This window comes from Desmodus rotundus, chromosome 1, assembly GCF_022682495.2.
Source record: "Desmodus rotundus isolate HL8 chromosome 1, HLdesRot8A.1, whole genome shotgun sequence".
In the NCBI taxonomy this organism is placed as follows: domain Eukaryota; kingdom Metazoa; phylum Chordata; class Mammalia; order Chiroptera; family Phyllostomidae; genus Desmodus; species Desmodus rotundus.
In genome coordinates this window covers 5,398,838-5,416,819 of record NC_071387.1, presented here as the reverse complement: position 1 = coordinate 5,416,819, position 17,982 = coordinate 5,398,838, and the positions used below count along the sequence as shown (strand labels likewise).

The window sequence follows — 17,982 nt, the reverse complement described above, 5'->3', positions numbered from 1 at the left end:
CAGCTTCAGTGAATTTTTTTGAAGACTTTCAACACATTTGCCCATTTCATGGTGGGTGCTATATGAGCGCACCTGCCCACACCGTGCTGACTGTTCAGCAGTTTTTGACCAAAAATGGCATGACCCTCATGCCCCACCCTCCCTATTCACCCGATCTTACCCTAATCGACTTTTTTTTTGTATCCTTGGATGAAAAAAGTCCTCAAAGGGAAATGTTTTGCTGGTGTGGAAGAGGTGAAACAGAAAAATGGCAGAATCACTAAAAGGCATCAAAATTGATAAGTTCAGAAACTGTTTTGAGCACTGGAAAAAACAGCTGGATAGCTGTAATACATCAGATGGAGAATACCATATTTTGCTGTGTGTAATGCCCACCCACATTTTCTCCAGTTACACTTTTTAAAAGATTTTATTTATTTGTTTTTAGAGGGGAAGGGAAGGAACGAGGGAAACATCAGTGTGTGGTTGCTTCTCGCATGCCCCTGCTGGGAACTGGCCTGCAACCCAGGCATGTGCCCTGACTGGGAATCAAACCAGTGACCCTTTGATTTGCAAGCTGGCACTCAACCACTGAGACACACCAGCCAGGGATGGAGTTATACTTTTAATGTATAAGCATAAATAAAAGAATTAAAAACATTTATATAGATGTGGAATTGTTACTGCCCTTGTATAATGTGCATCATTATTTTTCCCTCAAAACTTTGGGCTTTTTAAAAAAGTGCTCATTCAACATGGCAAAATACAGTATTTTGAAGGTGACCGAAGTTTAAATATGTAAGAATAAATACACAGTTTTTTATAAATAAATTCCAGGGTTTTTTGGCCTCCCCCTTGTAGTTGGTGTGACTTGCGTATTTACTGTGTGCCAGACTCTGTGGTAGGTGCATTTTCTCTGTTAATTTATTTGTACTCAAAGGCGGTCTGTGATACACTGACTATCACACTATTTCGACTTTAGCCCAGGGCAATACGTGCATTTTATATTACATTCCAGTGTATCCATGTGTGTACGTATGTTCCTAAAGCAAAGTTTCACAATATGACACTACTCTTACTACACAAGATTCACTGTGGTATTTTCTAAGAAGCTGATCTTAAAATCCACTAATGCAGCGATTTCCAACTGGTGTGCTACAAAAATTTTTTAAACGTGCAATACCTGAGTATTTTGTCAGGGGTGCTGACCTCTTTTGCCTTAGATTGTCAAATTTTTTAAAAATGACAGCAGCCAACACACCATTGAGAATGTGTGGATGAGTCAAAATTATACCTATCTTTTTTTTGTCAGATCAGCAGAAAATATATTTTTTGGTGTGTCGCAGAATTTTAGTAATTAGTTTATTTGTGCCACGAGATGAAAATAGCTGAAAATTGCTGCACTAACGGATGAAAACTCTGTTTGAAAAATGCTGCTGTAGCATGGATTTTAGAGTCAGAGAGAGTCAGGTTTATATTTCAGGTTGACTGCTTACTAGCTACATGACCTTGGGCAAGTATAGAATTCCTCAGCCTCTGAAGTAGGAGCGACCAGCGGTCTCCAACTCGGCGTTGTTGAGAGGCCATCTGTGGAAAGCACTTGGCACACCTCCTGCCCGCAGGAGTCAGTCAGTCAGTGAATGGTCCAGGAGTGAGCAACAGGCCTTTATAGAGATAGGGATGTAGGTATAGATGTTTATATATAAAAAAAGAATCCCCATTTTTACTTACTTATTTAAATTTTTGTTTATTGATTTTAGAGGGAGGGAGGGAGGGAGAAAGAGACATTGATTTGTTGTTCCACCCATTCATGCATTCACTGGTTGATTCATGTTGCCTCTCACACGCCCCCTACCGGGGACCTGGCCTGCAACCCAGTCGTGTTCCCTGACTGCGAATCAACCCTTTGGTTCACAGGCTGGTCAGTGCTCAATCCACTGAGCCACACCAGCAAGGGCAGAATCCCCATTTTTAAAGTAAGGAAGCTGATGTTAACAAGTAACATTAGGACAGAATTTTGAGTATTAGATCTCCTTCCTGGTACTCCAGCGGTGGGGTGGCATGGCTGGGGTTGGCAACACTGAAACGGGCGTTCTCCGTTATCGACGGTCCCATACGCTTAGGTTTAGGGTACCTCCTTTCTGACCAGCTTTAGCCTTCATCTCCCTCCTTCATGTAGGTGCCTTTTGTGACAGTGTCACATTGTCTTGTCCTTTATAGAACCCTACAACTTGGACTCATTGAACTAGAATGCTCCAGTGTTTCTGTTTCTTTTTCACTGAAGGCCGAGGTTTACTCAGATTTTCTTTGGACCTGTGGTTTTGAAGTTAAATCTCTAATAACTAAGTGACTTTTAATTAAGTGGCATAAGCCCTCACAGTATGGTTTCTTGTAGGGACAGCTTGGTAGTACACAGAGCCAAGGGCTGGTACCCTGCGTCATGTTTGTGCTAAAGGAGATGCTTCCCAGCTACCACAAATGGCGCTACAACTCCCACGGTGTGAGAGAACAAATTGGTAAGGAAAATGTGGGCAGGGAAGGTCTGGGGAATTTCTGGGTCCCTGGAGATCTTTCTTTCCCTTTTGGGAATAAGAGCCATCACTCAAGGCCACATCATTCCTCTGTCTTTTCCGGAGTCCAGGTTGCCTGATCCTGGAGCTGATTCACGCGATACTGAACCTGTGCCATGAGACAGACCTGCACAGCAGGTATGAGGGGGAGATTGCTAGAACCTGGTGCTCCTGGATGCTACCACTTAGCAAGGGAAGTATGGGCTTCTGCCATGCAGAGCCATCTCATCCTTCCCCAGGTTGAGTCCAGAGCCACCTCTCGAGGTTCTGATTTGCTTCACTGGACTGTTTTACCCTTTCTCCCTGTGGGGAGAGATGATGCGGACTCTGGCCCGCGGGGTCCGTGTGTTGTGGCTGCGGTGAACAAATTCACACAGACTACAGAAGTCCTGTGGAGAAAAAGGGATGGTATGGCCGCTCTCTAAGTGAGAGAGGGCCCCAACAGGCTTTTATTACTTTCTGGGTACATTACATTGAGGATGGTCCTCATTTACTATGCACAGGTTCACTTTAGGTGGTTACCTTTTACAGATAACAAAGGAAAGAATGTTGCTAATTACTTCAAAGAAAAAGGATATTTGCAAATGCAAGGGGAAAGGTGGTTGAACTGGTTACACTCCATACTTGGGAGATTTAGCACAGATTTTAGGAAGTTACTTCAAAGATACGTAGTAAACATTTGCTACCTCAATTCAAGGTGAGGGAGTTTTAGCAAAAAGCAAGCCTCAAAGCAACCTAGGTACAATGTACAATGCAGGCCTGATTCCCCACAGGTAAACCGATCTGTGGGCTCGGTTCCTGTGTGCTGACTTGCTCCCCGTCAGTTTTCCGAATCAGGCTGGGCAACACTCACCATGCCACGTGGATAGGTTCCCTATAGAGAGAAGAACAAATGAAGTGGGAACAAGGTTGTTCCCGATGAGATTCTTGTATACTAACACATCACTTGTACGGTCTTTCCAAAAGTTACACATATTTATTGGAAAATACTTAGGGCAAAATGCCCTTCGTAAACCTGTTTTCCAGAGATGACTATTACCAACTTAGTGTGTATTCTTTCTCTGCTTATGCTAACTCCTCTGTAACTTTATTTCCATGACACTACATGTAGATCTGTCTTGTTTTAATGGTTCCGTGCATTCCATTGTGTGAATTAATCATCACTTATTTCAGTAAACATATCCATTAAGTGTTGGGTATTTAGATTGTTTCTCAGGGTGGTGATCTTTAAGATGAAGTCTCTTTGGAGACAATGACCAGAGTGCTTTCATCTGGCCAAGAGTTGATGTGTATCACTGACGCCCAGTTCATTAGATGTGGACAATTGCTTTTCCTTCCAGTAATAAACTTGGCGGTTCCCTAGTAACTCAGAATGTGTCTGTCTTCCAGCAACACCCCCAGCCTGCAGTCTCTCTGCATCTGTAGCCTGGCCTATACAGAAGCAGGGCAGACAGTTATCAACATCATGGGCATCGGCGTGGACACCATCGACATGGTGATGGCTGCTCAGCCCCGCAGGTAGGGCTTCCTCCCCACTTTCCCCCTTTATTTTTATTGTGCCTGCGTGTTCTAAGAACTGCAGTTTAAGTTAGCGTGCAGTAGCTTTTTAAAGACAACCTTATTCCTCTTCGGACACAGCCTTGAGATAACCTGGTGGTGCTAAGTAGACTGGTACATAACAAAGGGAGTAGGTGGCCCCTCCTCTCTCCTGGTTTGGACTGGGGCCTCTAACAGAAGCTGTTGAACTCTGGGATTATGGTTGGTATGGTTGGAATCTAATTCATGAGAGCACCTATGTTGTGAATGAGGTCATGTTGCCTGAATCAACTTTGGTTTCCATTTGACACCCTAGTGATGGGGCAGAGGGCCAGGGGCAGGGCCAGCTGCTGATCAAGACAGTGAAACTGGCTTTCTCCGTCACCAACAATGTCATTCGGCTGAAACCTCCTTCTAATGTGGTGTCTCCCTTGGAACAGGCTCTCACACAGCATGGTATGTATTTCTCTTCCAATCAGCAACTGCCCATAAATGCATTCCCTAGGCCATGTTTTTAGAGGTCAACAGTATTTTCTGATTAACTCTTTGAAATTTGGGAATGATCACCAACTCCCATTCTGGACTTAGAAACAAGAAGACTGGGTCCTATTTCATTTCTGCCTCCTACTGGTAACAGAATCATTAGAACACGTGTTCAGAGTCAGATTGCTGTGGGTCACACTGTGGCTCCAGCCAGCTGTATGACCTGGGGCACATTACTGAACACCTCTGCCTTGGGTTTCTCATCCATAAAATGGGGATAGTAGTAGTACCTACCTTATAAGATTATAATGAAGATTAAATTGCAATCTGTAAAGCACAGAGAGAAATTCCTGTTTAAGTTTTGACTGTTACTACTCTTTCACCTTAAACTAATCATTTGATCTCTTTGGTGCCCAGTTCCCTCATTCTCAAGTACGTATTCGGGTAACGTCTCAGACCTGTTCTAGCTCTATCGTTTTTGGACTAAGCTTTTTGCATTTCAGTGCAGTGCTTCGGTGTGATACCTTTTTCTAACCTGTTTGATAAATGACTACCTGTTTTCTTGAAAATGTATTTCTTTCTCCTATTAATGACTTGCATTGAACTGCTTCTCCCCAAGTCCTGCCTGTCCACTTGGCTACTGAAAAAAGAGAATGATAGGGCCACTTGGATTCACTCTGGCCCTCCAAGTACTTGAGAGTAAATTCCCTCACATATATGAGACTTTTTTTTTAAGATTTTTATTTATTTATTTTTAGAGAGAGGGGAAGGGACGGAGAAAAAGAGGGAGAGAAACATCGATGTGAGAGAGAAACATCGATCGGTTGCCTCTCATACACGCCCCAACCGGGGACCAAACCTGTGACTCAGGCATGTGCCCTGACCAGGAATTGAACCGGCAACCTTTCGCTTTGTGGGACGACGCCCAGCCAGCTGAGCCAGACCGGTCAGGGCATATATGAGCCTTTTTGAACAGCACCCTCTCTTAAGAGCTTGAATCAGGCACACTTGGTATCTAAACTATTTTCTGTGCTTCTTCAGGTGCCCATGGGAACAACCTCATCGCCGTTCTCGCCAAATACATTTACCACAAACATGACCCTGCTTTGCCACGTCTGGCCATCCAGCTGCTAAAACGTCTGGCCACGGTAGGACCCTACTTAACCAACCAAAGCCCAGAAAACTGACTTTGTGCTTGTGACCACTCTTGCCTTCTCCCAAGAGAAGTAGCTAACTTAGACTTGTCTGATTTTTAAAGTGACATGGCTGCAGACACACACACATACACACACAGTGTTTTATGAGGGTACTTTCTTTCTTATTACAACAGTCTTACACACTCATTTAAAAATATTTATGTAAATGATACAGATAAATGAAACAAAGTTGTACCTCTGACCCCTCGCTATAGATTGCCTATGGACAGGTTGGTACACACTGCCCCAGATTTGTCTTTGTCTGTGCTTGTATAGTTAAGGGGGTAGGTGTGTGCTTTTTCTCCTTTCAAGAGTAGAGTTCCACTCCACACACTGTTTAGTGACTAACTTTCTTCTTCACTTAACACCAGGTCTTACAGTCTTCCCATGTGGGCACATGTGGAGCTACTTCATTCTCCGTAATGCTTCGCTGGCATGCCATAGAGTGGATGCATCCTAATTTATTTGGGCTAGTTCCTATCTTTCATTGTTACAAACAGTGCTGCAGTAAGCATTATTATCCATAGAACTTTTAAACTTGTGTTGACAGTTCCTAAAAATTAGATGTCAGTGAACATTTAAATTTTTGTTAGACATTTCCAAATTATCCTCCAAAAAGGAGTGTAGCAGTGCATACTCCTAACACCAAGTCTTGTATCCTTGCCATGTGGCTTCATCAGTTTCTTAATCTTTGCTAACCTAGTAGGCAGATCAGTATTACCTCATTTTTGCTTTGCACTTATTTAGCCATGAGAGAGGTTGTGCATCTTTTCACTTAATTACTGCTTCTCCTGTGAATTGTTGGGCATCTTGTGCTGTAGTTTGGGGTGATGTCCCTTTTGACCCAGAACTGTATGTCTGGATGTTTCCCTTTCTGGCCATTTTCTGAGAGTTTTCCAGCACCCATCTGCAGGAGCCTGTTTTTCTAGAAATAGAGCTCTGAGCCTGTGTGTCCCGGTCTCACCAGGTGGCCCCGATGTCAGTGTATGCCTGCTTGGGCAATGACGCGGCTGCCATTCGCGACGCCTTCCTGACCCGGTTGCAGAGCAAGATCGAGGACATGCGCATCAAAGTCATGATCCTGGAGTTTCTCACCGTTGCAGTGGAGACTCAGCCAGGCCTCATTGAACTGTTTCTGAATCTGGAGGTGAAGGATGGCAGTGATGGCTCCAAGGTGAGCCTGCCCCTGGGGTGAAGCTGAGAGATGACTCCCTGGGAGGTGGGTGCTGGGCTCTGCGGGTGCAGTCATTGGTAGTGGCTGTGGCCCTGAACTCTCACCTGCCCCTCCTGCAGGAATTCAGCCTTGGGGAGTGGAGCTGTCTCCATGTGGTGTTGGATCTCATTGACTCCCAGCAGCAGGATCGCTACTGGTGCCCACCCCTGCTGCACCGTGCGGCCATTGCCTTTCTGCATGCCCTGTGGCAGGACCGGCGGGACAGTGCTATGCTGGTCCTCAGGACCAAGTAGGTCTGACTCCGCCAGAGCTCATATTCTTGTCTGTCAGACAGGGTAGCAACAGCTCCCGTCCTAGGGGTTTGTTGTGACGCATCACGGAGCATGTGCACAAAAAGTGCCCAGTGCCTGGGTCGCTGAGTGGGAGTGTCACTCTTAGCGATTCTCTTTTTAATGCTGTATCAGCAGGCGTCATCTTTAAGGTGAAGATGTGTTTACCTTAGACTTCCTGCCTTTTGAGTTTCTGCCTTCTGCTAACTCCCAGAACCCATTTTTCTTGAGAAGCAGCAGGTTTACATAAGTGTGGCTTGCTCCAGTCATTGAGCTGGGTTGTCGGGACCTTATTGTCAGGGTGCTAGCTGCACAGCGGGAAGGAACTTTGAAATGGCTGAGCGTGGAGTCTGTGCTTTGTGTCCCTCCTCACTCTCCTTGTGTGGGGCTGTCTCAAATGTACTACGGCGCTCCTGGGGTGTTTATTGATCAACTCCGAGAGGTACATTTGTGTTTCTTAACAGGAAACACAAAAAACACACTTAATCTGTGGACCCCTTTACCTTTGTGTAGGAGCAAATGACCTTTGAGACCATGTTAGGGTTGGGATGGTGAAATAGGAGGTGAGCACCAGAAGGAGGTGGAGAAAGGACTATGCGAGAGGAAGTGTGATTGACAACATGTGCTTTCTTTTTAGACCCAAGTTCTGGGAGAATCTAACCAGTCCCCTGTTTGGAGCCCTTTCCCCTCCCTCAGAGACCTCTGAGGTAAGCAGTAGCAGCAGGCCGGCAGTGACCCGAAGTCCCTGGGAGGCGAGGCTGGGCTGCAGACTAAGCTGGAGGGGTGATACCTCCCCTGAGTGAACAGCCAAAGTGCTTTCTTCACTGCAGACTTCTTTCTCAGAGAAGTGCTTGCTTCCCCTCCCTCCGGTGTCTTGCGTGGGGCAGGAGAGTGGCATTCCCTGCTCTGTGCTGATGGCTCCGTGGTCGTCTCCACTTGTTTGGAGACGTTGTGGACCTGACGCTTGTGCTCTCGCAAGTCAGGTGTCTACTCACACGCCATAGGGCATGCCACTCCTGTTGGAGGGGACACCTGGGAAGAGGTTCTCCTCGTGATTGGGGCCTGCTCTGCTCTTCCTCCACAGCCCAGCATCCTGGAGACCTGTGCCCTAATCATGAAGATAATATGCTTGGAGATATACTATGTAGTCAAGTGAGTCGTATCCCCTTTTGAGATTTTAAAGATTTTATTTATTTTTAGAGAGAGGGGAAGGAAGGGAGAAGGAGAGTGAGAGAAACATCAGAGTGCAAGAAAAGTATCCATTGCTTGCCTCTCGCATGTCTACAACCCAGGCGTGTGCCCTGACCAGGAATTGAACTGGTGACTTTTCAGTTTGTGCCCAACCTACTGAGCCATACCAATCAGGGCAAAATTTTAATTAAAGGTCTGGAAGGGCGTACCATGGTGGCCTACCACTGGGTGTATGGCTGTACAAGCCAGGTCTGAGAGAGCTGGTTTGGAGCCATTTACGGAGGGCCACTGAGCTATGTCCCTGGCCAGTCCACTGATGGCATTTATGATTGTCAGCAAGAGTTACTGTGAAGCAGACTCCATGTGCTCAGGATTTTATGGAGGAGGAACCCTGGAAAAGGCCTCAGGCTAACTAACCATTATGCTGAGCGGGAAGTGTGAGCCCCACATATTGGAGGGATCCGGAGCCGTCTGCCTTAGCCCATGTGAGGTTGCTTTCTCTGCCTCAACAAGGGTCTGTGCCCATCACGTGCCCATCTGTTTTCAAATCCTAATGATAGATTCTGTGTTTTTTGGACACTCCAGGGGCTCACTAGACCAGTCATTAAAAGATACACTCAAGAAATTTTCCAGTGAGAAACGCTTTGCCTACTGGTCAGGGTACGTCAAGTCTTTGGCGGTTCACGCGGCCGACACAGAAGGCAGCAGCTGCACCTCCTTGGTTGAGTATCAGATGCTGGTTTCCGCCTGGAGGGTGCTTCTCATCATCGCCACCAGTCACGTAAGAACCTCCTGGGGCAAGTTTCCACTCTGGTTTCCTAGCAGCGATGTGCCAGGGTACCTAGCAGTTACAGCCTTTTGGGATGAAGAATGAGTCAGGGTGTTTCTCTGAGAGCTAAAACATAACAGGTTCTGTGTCAAAAGATGGGGGCCAATATATGGGGTATTTGAAAGAAGTGCAGAGAAGTAATTTGAAATCCCTCAAGACATTCATAAAAGCCTTGGATAGGTCTTAGGGGCTTCCTTCATCTGCCTCTCATGCACACGTGGTATTGCCATCTCCTGCTGCATGCCCTTTGGTCTAGAGGTGAGTCTGTTGACCAGTCAGGTAGCTGTGACAACTGCCACAGGGCCCTGTCTGGAGAGCTTTTTGTTTTCACTGGTTCTAGAAACTGCATTTCCTGGTCTTAGAAAAAGAATAGAGGCCATCTCTCTTCAATATGTGTCTACTGAGAGTCGGTTTTTGAACAGAGAGTTAACATTTGAGAAGAGTTTGCATTTTTTCTTGGCATTTTTTAGTGACTTGACATTATCATGCTGTATAATTAGGACTTGGTATAGAACTGTTCTTCCCAGGAACCCAGGTTAATTCCTTAACTTCATTAGTTACTCCGTCTTGATGGGTACCACCTGTTCCAGGCATACTCTTTCATCCCCTCTGACGTGTTTCCCCAGTGCCAGACTGCCCACAGCCTTGGGGCTTGGCTGCGGTGCAGCGGTTGCAGGCCCACGGAAGGCTCAGCCGTCTTTAGAGGATAATTGATTTTGCTCCAGAAATTACGTGTGTGTCAACTGCCTTTTAGGCCCTAGCTAGGCAGTAGTTCTTGAGTTATTACTGAAAAATCCCCCACCCTCTTCCCCCTGCTCGGAAACCTGTCCAGTTAAGTCTTGCATATTGATCGTTCATTCATGCACTGAATGGATATTAGTGGAATGCTTTCCATGTGCCAGCCATCAGGGCTACAGCAGTGAACCAGGCAGATAAGGTCTTTGCACACTCATGGAGAGTGGGCTGAGATGGAGACAAATTGTCAATAACGCACAAAGAAATACAGTTTCAGATTGTGATAATTCATTGTAAAGGAAGTAGTTAGGGAAATAATTAGGATGCTATGGTAGTGAGCGCTAAAGTAGGATAGGAGTAGGTAGGGAGGCCCTCTGTGAGGAGATGTCCAAATTGAGACCTGAACGTGTGAAGGAGTCTTGCAGGTGGAGAGCCCGTGGAAGAGTAGTCTGGACAGGTGGAATCACAAGTGCAAGGGTCCAGAAGTGCTTGGTATGTTCAGAGAAGAGGCAGGAGGCCTTAGGGTTGGGATAGAGTGAACACCAGTGGGTTGATGCCATAATCAGTTGGAGCAGGTCCTCTGGGGCCTCCCAGCCTTGTGGAGGAGTTTGTATCTCCAGTACACTGGGAAGCCTGAGAGTCTGAGCAAAGGAAGGACATCATCAGGAGGAGGAGGTGAACCTGGACTCGATTCTGACCTTATCTGAGTGCAGACAGAGGAACAGCAGGGCCCTCCAGCCCCACTTTAATCAAGGGGACAATGACTTATCAGTGACTAATTGCCTGACAGAGAACCCCACATTTTTTGCCTTCTAAAGTCTGGGGAATTTTCCCACTGCCATTTTTTCTGTTCCTTTACAGGCAGAGATAATGCATCTGACCGACTCTGCAGTGCGTCGTCAGCTCTTTCTTGATGTGCTTGATGGAACCAAAGCGTTAGTAAGTGTGTCTGGGAGATTTTATATTTCTCCCCGGGAGAAGGTCTCCGAGGTCAAATAGCAGCTCACGAGTCTGCAGTCACGCAAGTGGTCAGGTCAGAGGGCTCAGCTGGCCTGGGAGGCCTGAGGCTGCAGTGGGGAGGCAGAGGTCTGCTGCTGCTGGGCCACCCCTGGCCTCTACCTGTGTCCCACCCCTGTTAGCTCCCTGCTAGGAAACAAAGGCAAGGCCAAAATGTGCCCTGTGGATGGAGCTGGAATCTTCCGGCTGGACCAGCCCACAGGAAGCCTGACAACTAACTGGTCTGCTGTCTCACCTCAGCTCCTGGTCCCGGCCTCAGTAAACTGCCTCCGCCTCGGCTCTATGATGTGCACTCTGCTGCTTATCCTCTTGCGGCAGTGGAAGAGGTGCGTGCTGTCGGGGGGCTGCCTCCACGGGGCCTGCTCGATCCTCTCTACTGACCATTTGCTTCCCTGAAGGGGAGAAAATGGGTGTGAAACACACTAGCTTTCCATTGTGCAATGGGACTGAGAGAGCCGACTGCCCAGTGGGCATCCTCATTTGAACGGCACTTGTGGCCTTTCTGTGAGCTGTGTTCTCCCCTCTCAACCCCGTATTATTTCTAGAGAGTTAGGTCCTGTGGATGAGATCCTTGCGCCCTTGACAGAGATCCTGGAGGGAGTGCTGCAGGCAGACCAGCAGCTCATGGAAAAGACCAAGGCCAAGGTGTTCTCTGCGTTCATCACTGTGCTGCAAATGAAGGAGATGAGAGGTGAGGGGCACGGGGGTGGGAGTAGTGGTCTCCTGTCCCCGCTGGCAGCCAGGCCAGGGCGGGCTTCCTTAGGCACAGAGCCAGACGTTCCTCCTCTGCGTGTTGAGTTTCTAGTCTCGGAACTCTGGTCTTTAGGAGACCTTGATGTGCAGTGACAAGTGACATAGTGAATGTGACCATGTTTCCTCCCTTTCTGCTCTCCAGTGAGTGACATCCCCCAGTACTCTCAGCTAGTACTTAACGTCTGTGAAACCCTCCAAGAAGAGGTGATTGCACTCTTTGACCAGACCCGTCACAGTCTGGCCTCAGGCAGCACCACAGAGGACAAGGACAGCATGGACACTGACGACTGCTCACGGCCCCGGCACAAGGACCAACGTGATGGGGTGAGGGCCCGCCTGGGAAGGTGTTCTTTCCACAGGCTCCCAACAAACAGGAACTGCCTGCCTGCTCTGTGCCAGAACCTGTGGGTGATTAGTGAACGAGACAGAGAGTCACTGCACTTACGGAGTTCACATACTGGACGAGAGAGTTAATAAATCTCAGGCTATGCAAGGAAGAGTTGGAATTCCATTGTGGCAAGTCCTGCAGGAGAGCAGTACAGGAAGAATGTACAGTGTGGAGTTCTCCCTAATCTGGAGACTTAGCGAGAAAGCACCTTGTCAGCGGTGACCTCAAGCAGGCTGTTGAGAGCGAAGATGAAGTAAGGCCTGGAGAGTTGGGGGCTGGATGACTGGAAGCTGTGTCAGAGTTTTGATCTGGGTTGTAAGTGAAATGTGAAACAGTTTAAGCAAGGGTGAGCCACGATCAGACTTGTGCTCTGCAGAGATTGCTCTGAGTGTAGCAGCAAACAGTGGTTTTCAAACTCTGGGCCATGGCCTATTGCTGGCTCTTGAAATGAGCTTATTCGGCAAAAGTGAGCATATTTTAAAAATTATGTAGAATTAAATATAAAAGAAAATATTAGTGCGCTTTACAGGATGTAAGGGCAGGTTCCATTCAATGAAAGCATGTAAGTAAATATGTGAATACCAGGGCACAATGTAAAGGTAGTTATTACTAAGGACCATGGTCAAAAATGTTTGAAAAGCCACTGGTAAAAGAACTGGTTAGAGTCCAGAGAAGATGAAGAAGGACCACTTAGGAGGTGACTGCGCTAGTGCAGAGAGGGGAGGTCACTTTGTCTCCATGCGATAGCAGAGTTGGGTGGAGTGAGCAGATGTGGGCCAGGAAGTAGCACTGACACAGCTTGGTGGCAGTGTGTGTGATGCGGGAGGGAAGTCATTGGTAGTCCTGTCAGGGTAGGGCAGGTTCACCACTGTGGGCGGAGTTGCCAGTCCCTGAGAGGTGGGTGTGGGAGCAGAGCAGGATTGGGAGAGATTCCAAGTTGTGTTCCGGTTCGATTTGACTCCCTTAGAGATGTGTGTGACCAAGACTTGGGCACCTGGGTACAGGGCTATCTGTCCTCTTCCTTCTCTTCCCCTGCCCTGCTTTCCTCCCTTCTACCGATCTTTGCCCCTGGGCCCCAGCAGGTGTGTGTCCTGGGCCTGCACCTGGCCAAGGAGCTGTGTGAGGTGGATGAGGATGGTGACTCATGGCTGCAGGTGACCCGCAGGCTCCCCATCCTGCCAACCCTGTTCACCACCCTGGAGGTGAGCCTGCGTATGAAGCAGAACCTGCATTTCACCGAGGCAGCATTTCACCTGCTCCTCACCCTGGCTCGCACCCAGCAGGTAGGAGGCAAGCCCGAGGGCAGGAGGGAGCCTGCTTGCTTGTGCTGGGTGGGTTCTGGCACTGCCTATGATTCTCCCAGAAGCTCTCATCTGGCCTGAGAGCTCCCCTTACACCTGGGTGGGTGGCTGTAGGGATCTCAGTCAGGTGGCATCTCATCCTGTGTCCCACCTTCTTAGGGAGCTGCAGCAGTGGCCGGAGCCGGTGTCACCCAGAGCATTTGTTTGCCCCTCCTGAGTGTGTACCAACTCAGCACCAATGGGACGGTGCAGGTGAGTGCCAGCGGCCTGCCCGGTGGCTGGGACTGCCTGGACTGCACTTCCAGTGGGAAAATGCACCTGGAGCCCCCTTCACTTGCTCCGGAAGTTGTTCTCTTTAATGGTCTATTTACCACACTGATGGAACGGAATCTTCCCCGCCCAACACTGACCTCCAGCCAGAGAAGCTCACACAGCTGGTTAGTGGCAGATCCAAGTCTAGAACCCAGAATTCTTTTATCTCTGCCTGGCATTCTTTGTCACTGCTGGCCTTGGACCCTTTCCGGTCCTCCTGGTTGTCAAGTGGTGACCATGCCCATTCCAGGACTCTTTCTCCTCTAAGCAGCCAAGCTGCCTTAGCTGCTATACTGTACAGAGGCCCTGCTGTACCTGTCAGCCAGGTTCCTTGGTGCCATGTCCTGATTTGTGTCTTAGACACCCAGCACCTCTCGGAAGTCCCTGGATGCCCCCTCTTGGCCAGGGGTCTATCGCCTGTCCATATCTCTGATGGAACGGCTCCTCAAAACTCTGCGCTACAACTTCCTGACTGAGGCCTTGGACTTCGTGGGTGTTCACCAGGAGCGGACCTTACAGGTAGGGGGCTGCCAGGGGTGGGGCTTGAGGGTTACAGGGGTACTGAGCCATTCAGGGCCTGAGGCTTGGGAGTTGAGGGGTATCAGTGCACCCATTTCTGAGGCACTGAGAACTATTGGCTGACTGGCCAAACTGGGGCCACTGCTCTGCTGAGTGAGGCACACAGTCTGGGATCAGCTCCTCCTGGCCGGAACGCCAAAGCACCTGTTGTGCTGCCACTTCAGTGTTTGTGGGCCCCGGACCCGTCCTTCCCACAGGAGGGCAGGGACTGGTGTGTCAGGTCCCTGCGTCATCCCATCCTTCCCTCTCCCTTCCCAGTGCCTCAACGCGGTGAGGACGGTGCAGAGTCTGGCGTGCCTGGAGGAGGCGGACCACACCGTGGGCTTCATTCTGCAGCTGTCCAGCTTCATGAAGGAGTGGCACTTCCACTTGCCTCAGCTCCTGCGGGATGTTCAGGTGAGGCTCAGACATGTGTTCTTGCAGGATTCTGGGGAAATGCTTGGGGACGGTGTGATGGACACTATCTGGGGAACCTCCAGGGAATTTTGCTTAGAGAGCACGGGTTTTGGTTTCATACTGCTTTCTCTGGAGCTAAATGTTTCCCTCCCCAGCATCAGGCAGCCTCACAGGTTAAAAGCCTGGGCTTTATTGGTCAGACCTTGGTTCACGTCCTTTAGGAACAGGTCTGAGGCTGGGACCTAGCCAGAGAGCAGGGCAGAGAAAGAACACATGCTCTGGAATCAGACAGGCATCTGTCTTTGCTGGTGCGTGACCTTGGCCAAGTCACTTCACTACTCTGAGTCTTTTTCTTCTGTAAAATGGAAAAATAATCCCCACCTTATTTATTGACTGCGGGCTGATACAGGCCTTTAGTTAGTTCCTGGGAAGCCGCCCAGGCATCTGTTGGCCGAGTATGCAGGTTCTCAGTGAGTCAGGAGCGTGGTGGGGCTCTGTGGAGACCTGTGTGGTCGGGCTCATCAGGTGGCTGGGGCTGCTGCCACGAGAAGCCCTTCATTCTCTGTGTTTGCTGCAGGTCAACTTGGGTTACCTGTGCCAGGCCTGCACCTCCCTCCTGCACAGCCGGAAGATGCTGCAGCACTACCTGCAGGTACCCGAGCCCCTTCCCCTTATGGCTGCCTGGAATGCCTAACCCTGGCTCCACCTCCATTCTTCTGTGCTCTATCTCCACTTCTCTCTCCTCCAGAACAAAAATGGGGATGGTGTCCCCTCAGCTGTTGCCCCCCGAGTTCAGCGGCCACCCACAGCTGCTCCTGCTGCCCCCTCCTCCTCCTCCAAGCAGCCCACTGCTGACACAGAGGCTTCGGAGCAGCGAGCCTTACATGTGGTCCAGTATGGCCTCCTCAAGATCCTTAGCAGGACCTTGGCGGCCCTGCGCCACTTCACCCCGGACGTCTGCCAGATCCTGCTGGACCAGGTAACGGCACCACCTGTGCTGCGCCACCAGCCTTCCACAGTGACCTGAAGACTTGACCATGCCTTGTTCTCCTCGAGAGCTGTCTGGGGTCCTAGCTGGGCCCTAAAGTGCTCTGGTCTTGCCTTGTAGTCCCTGGACCTTGCTGAATACAACTTCCTGTTTGCCCTGAGCTTCACCACTCCCACCTTTGACTCTGAAGTGGCCCCTTCCTTCGGGACCCTTCTGGCCACAGTGAATGTGGCCCTAAACATGCTTGGAGAGGTGAGTTGGGTGCTGACTGACCCCTGTGTTCAAATCTTCTTCCCATTCTACCACTTCCTAACCATGACCTTGGCACATTTACTCAGCCTTCTGAGCTTGTTTCTCATCATAAAAGGAGTATGACAGAGCCTACCTCTGTTGAGATTTATGGTGAGGATTAAGTGGGGTAACTGAGCAAATTGCTTAGTGCAGGGCCTGCTGGGTAGGAAGCTCTCAATGAGTCATTGTTAGCTGAGTTGCTTTTTTTTACCCCTTGTTTCTCTTCCTCCAGCTGGATAAGAAAAAAGAGCCTCTTACACAGGCTGTGGGGCTCAGCACCCAGGCAGAAGGGACCAAGACGCTGAAGTAAGAAAGCCCTCCTAGAGTGCGGTCTGGGGTGGGGCAGCCATGGGGTGGCTATTCTCTTCGCTCAGTGCCCACCTGGCACCTTGTTGGCTTAGCCCTTTTGCAACAATGCCAACCCTGCCCTGTCCCAGGTCCCTCCTGATGTTTACCATGGAGAACTGCTTCTACCTGCTCATCTCCCAGGCAATGCGTTACCTTAGGGACCCGGCCGTGCACCCGAGAGATAAACAGCGGATGAAGCAGGAGCTCAGCTCAGAGTTGGTATGAAGGGATAGAGGGTCCTGACTGGAGGGGGTGGGCCTGGTGGAGAAGAGACAGCCCAAGGGGGGCAGGTGCCTGGCCTCATCAGGCTGCTTGTTCTCTCCTAGAGCACGCTACTGTCCAGCCTCTCGCGCTACTTCCGCAGGGGAGCCCCCAGCTCCCCTGCTGCTGGCCTCCTCCTCTCGCCTCAGGGCAAGTCCACCTCCCTCCCCAAGGCCAGCCCCGAGAGTCAAGAGCCTCTGATCCAGCTAGTGCAGGCCTTTGTCCGGCACGTGCAGAGATAGGGCAGTGTTGTGCCGCCTGCCTGCCACTCCATCAGCCTGCACAGCAGCCTGACAGGCCCGCCTGGGACTTAGCAACTCCTGCTACCCTCTCCCCCGAGTAGCCACAACTCCACCCACCGCACACTGGCATTATTTTTGTGATAGATTGAGAGGTAAGCAGCAGGGGCAGGGAGCCACAAGTCTGCTGTGCTCACTCCTTCACCTTCCAAGTGCCCCACAGGTTCTTCCTTCTCTTCAAGCATTCCCCAGAGCACTTGACCCCGGCCCAGGGGAGAGACAGGGAAGCCAATGTCACGCATAGCCAAGAGAGGCTGTATTCTCGGGTTTGAAAAGCTCTTTTCCATGCTCTGTTCTTGGCAGTTTTTTTGGTAATACTGTGGTCTATTTATACAAATATTAAAATACTGTTTATAGACAACTGTGTGACGCGTGCTTCCAGAGCCCAGTAGTGACAGGCAGGTCTCGGTGCACGGGGCAGTCTTCCTTACCTGGGGCCCCGGGAGCGGAGGGGAGACTTGGAGAAGGTGCGCTGTGTATTGGTTGACTCACTGGTATCCCTCCATTAATGTGCTGTGTGGTCACTGAGATTTTCCCTTCCTTGGCCTGTCCTCCCCTGTCACCCCCACCTGAGCTTATCCCTGGGAATAGCCTTTCTTTAAACTCTGTTTCTTCCTGTTTGTAGCTGGGCCCCTGCCCTCCTCTCCCTGGGCCAGGGGCAGGGGTGTCAAACTCATTTTCACTGGGGGCCACATCAGCCTCACGGTTGCCCTCAAAGGGCCTAAATAATTTTAGAACTATAAATGTAACTACTCCTTAACTGTTAAGTGAGAAATTACATTCCCCAGGCTTCCTCAAGGCCTAGGCATGGGCTGGGTCTGGCTGAGCAGCTTAATCTCACCTGGGCATCCAGCCAGTGGCCCAGGGCTGCACACGGGTCAGCGCGGCTATGAACGCGGCCCAACACAAGAGTGTAAATTTGCTTAAAACATTTTGAGATGTTTTTTGTGATTACGTGTTGCAGTGTATTTAACATGTGGCCCACCTCTTCTAGTGTGGCACAGAGACACCAAAAGGTTTGGACACC

At 49.6% G+C, this 17,982-nt stretch overlaps 1 protein-coding gene across 2 annotated transcripts in view; it reads left to right on the top strand.

Moving 5' to 3' along the window:
* The window catches only part of NUP188 (nucleoporin 188), a 53,310-nt gene extending 35,997 nt beyond the window's left edge, over positions 1–17,313 (top strand). For both annotated transcript variants that reach the window (XM_024562032.3, XM_024562033.3), the window contains exons 21-44: positions 2,375–2,495; positions 2,621–2,687; positions 3,939–4,067; positions 4,402–4,541; positions 5,610–5,716; positions 6,732–6,938; positions 7,058–7,227; positions 7,905–7,974; positions 8,352–8,419; positions 9,044–9,239; positions 10,884–10,961; positions 11,280–11,365; positions 11,585–11,730; positions 11,935–12,116; positions 13,263–13,463; positions 13,641–13,733; positions 14,154–14,312; positions 14,631–14,768; positions 15,346–15,420; positions 15,517–15,747; positions 15,877–16,008; positions 16,280–16,353; positions 16,485–16,614; positions 16,722–17,313. In XM_024562032.3, coding sequence (XP_024417800.2) covers positions 2,375–2,495; positions 2,621–2,687; positions 3,939–4,067; positions 4,402–4,541; positions 5,610–5,716; positions 6,732–6,938; positions 7,058–7,227; positions 7,905–7,974; positions 8,352–8,419; positions 9,044–9,239; positions 10,884–10,961; positions 11,280–11,365; positions 11,585–11,730; positions 11,935–12,116; positions 13,263–13,463; positions 13,641–13,733; positions 14,154–14,312; positions 14,631–14,768; positions 15,346–15,420; positions 15,517–15,747; positions 15,877–16,008; positions 16,280–16,353; positions 16,485–16,614; positions 16,722–16,898 — 3,177 coding nt within the window. In that variant the 3' untranslated portion in view covers positions 16,899–17,313. The remainder of the gene's footprint in view (positions 1–2,374; positions 2,496–2,620; positions 2,688–3,938; positions 4,068–4,401; positions 4,542–5,609; positions 5,717–6,731; positions 6,939–7,057; positions 7,228–7,904; positions 7,975–8,351; positions 8,420–9,043; positions 9,240–10,883; positions 10,962–11,279; positions 11,366–11,584; positions 11,731–11,934; positions 12,117–13,262; positions 13,464–13,640; positions 13,734–14,153; positions 14,313–14,630; positions 14,769–15,345; positions 15,421–15,516; positions 15,748–15,876; positions 16,009–16,279; positions 16,354–16,484; positions 16,615–16,721) is intronic.
* The last annotated feature ends 669 nt before the right edge of the window (positions 17,314–17,982 follow it).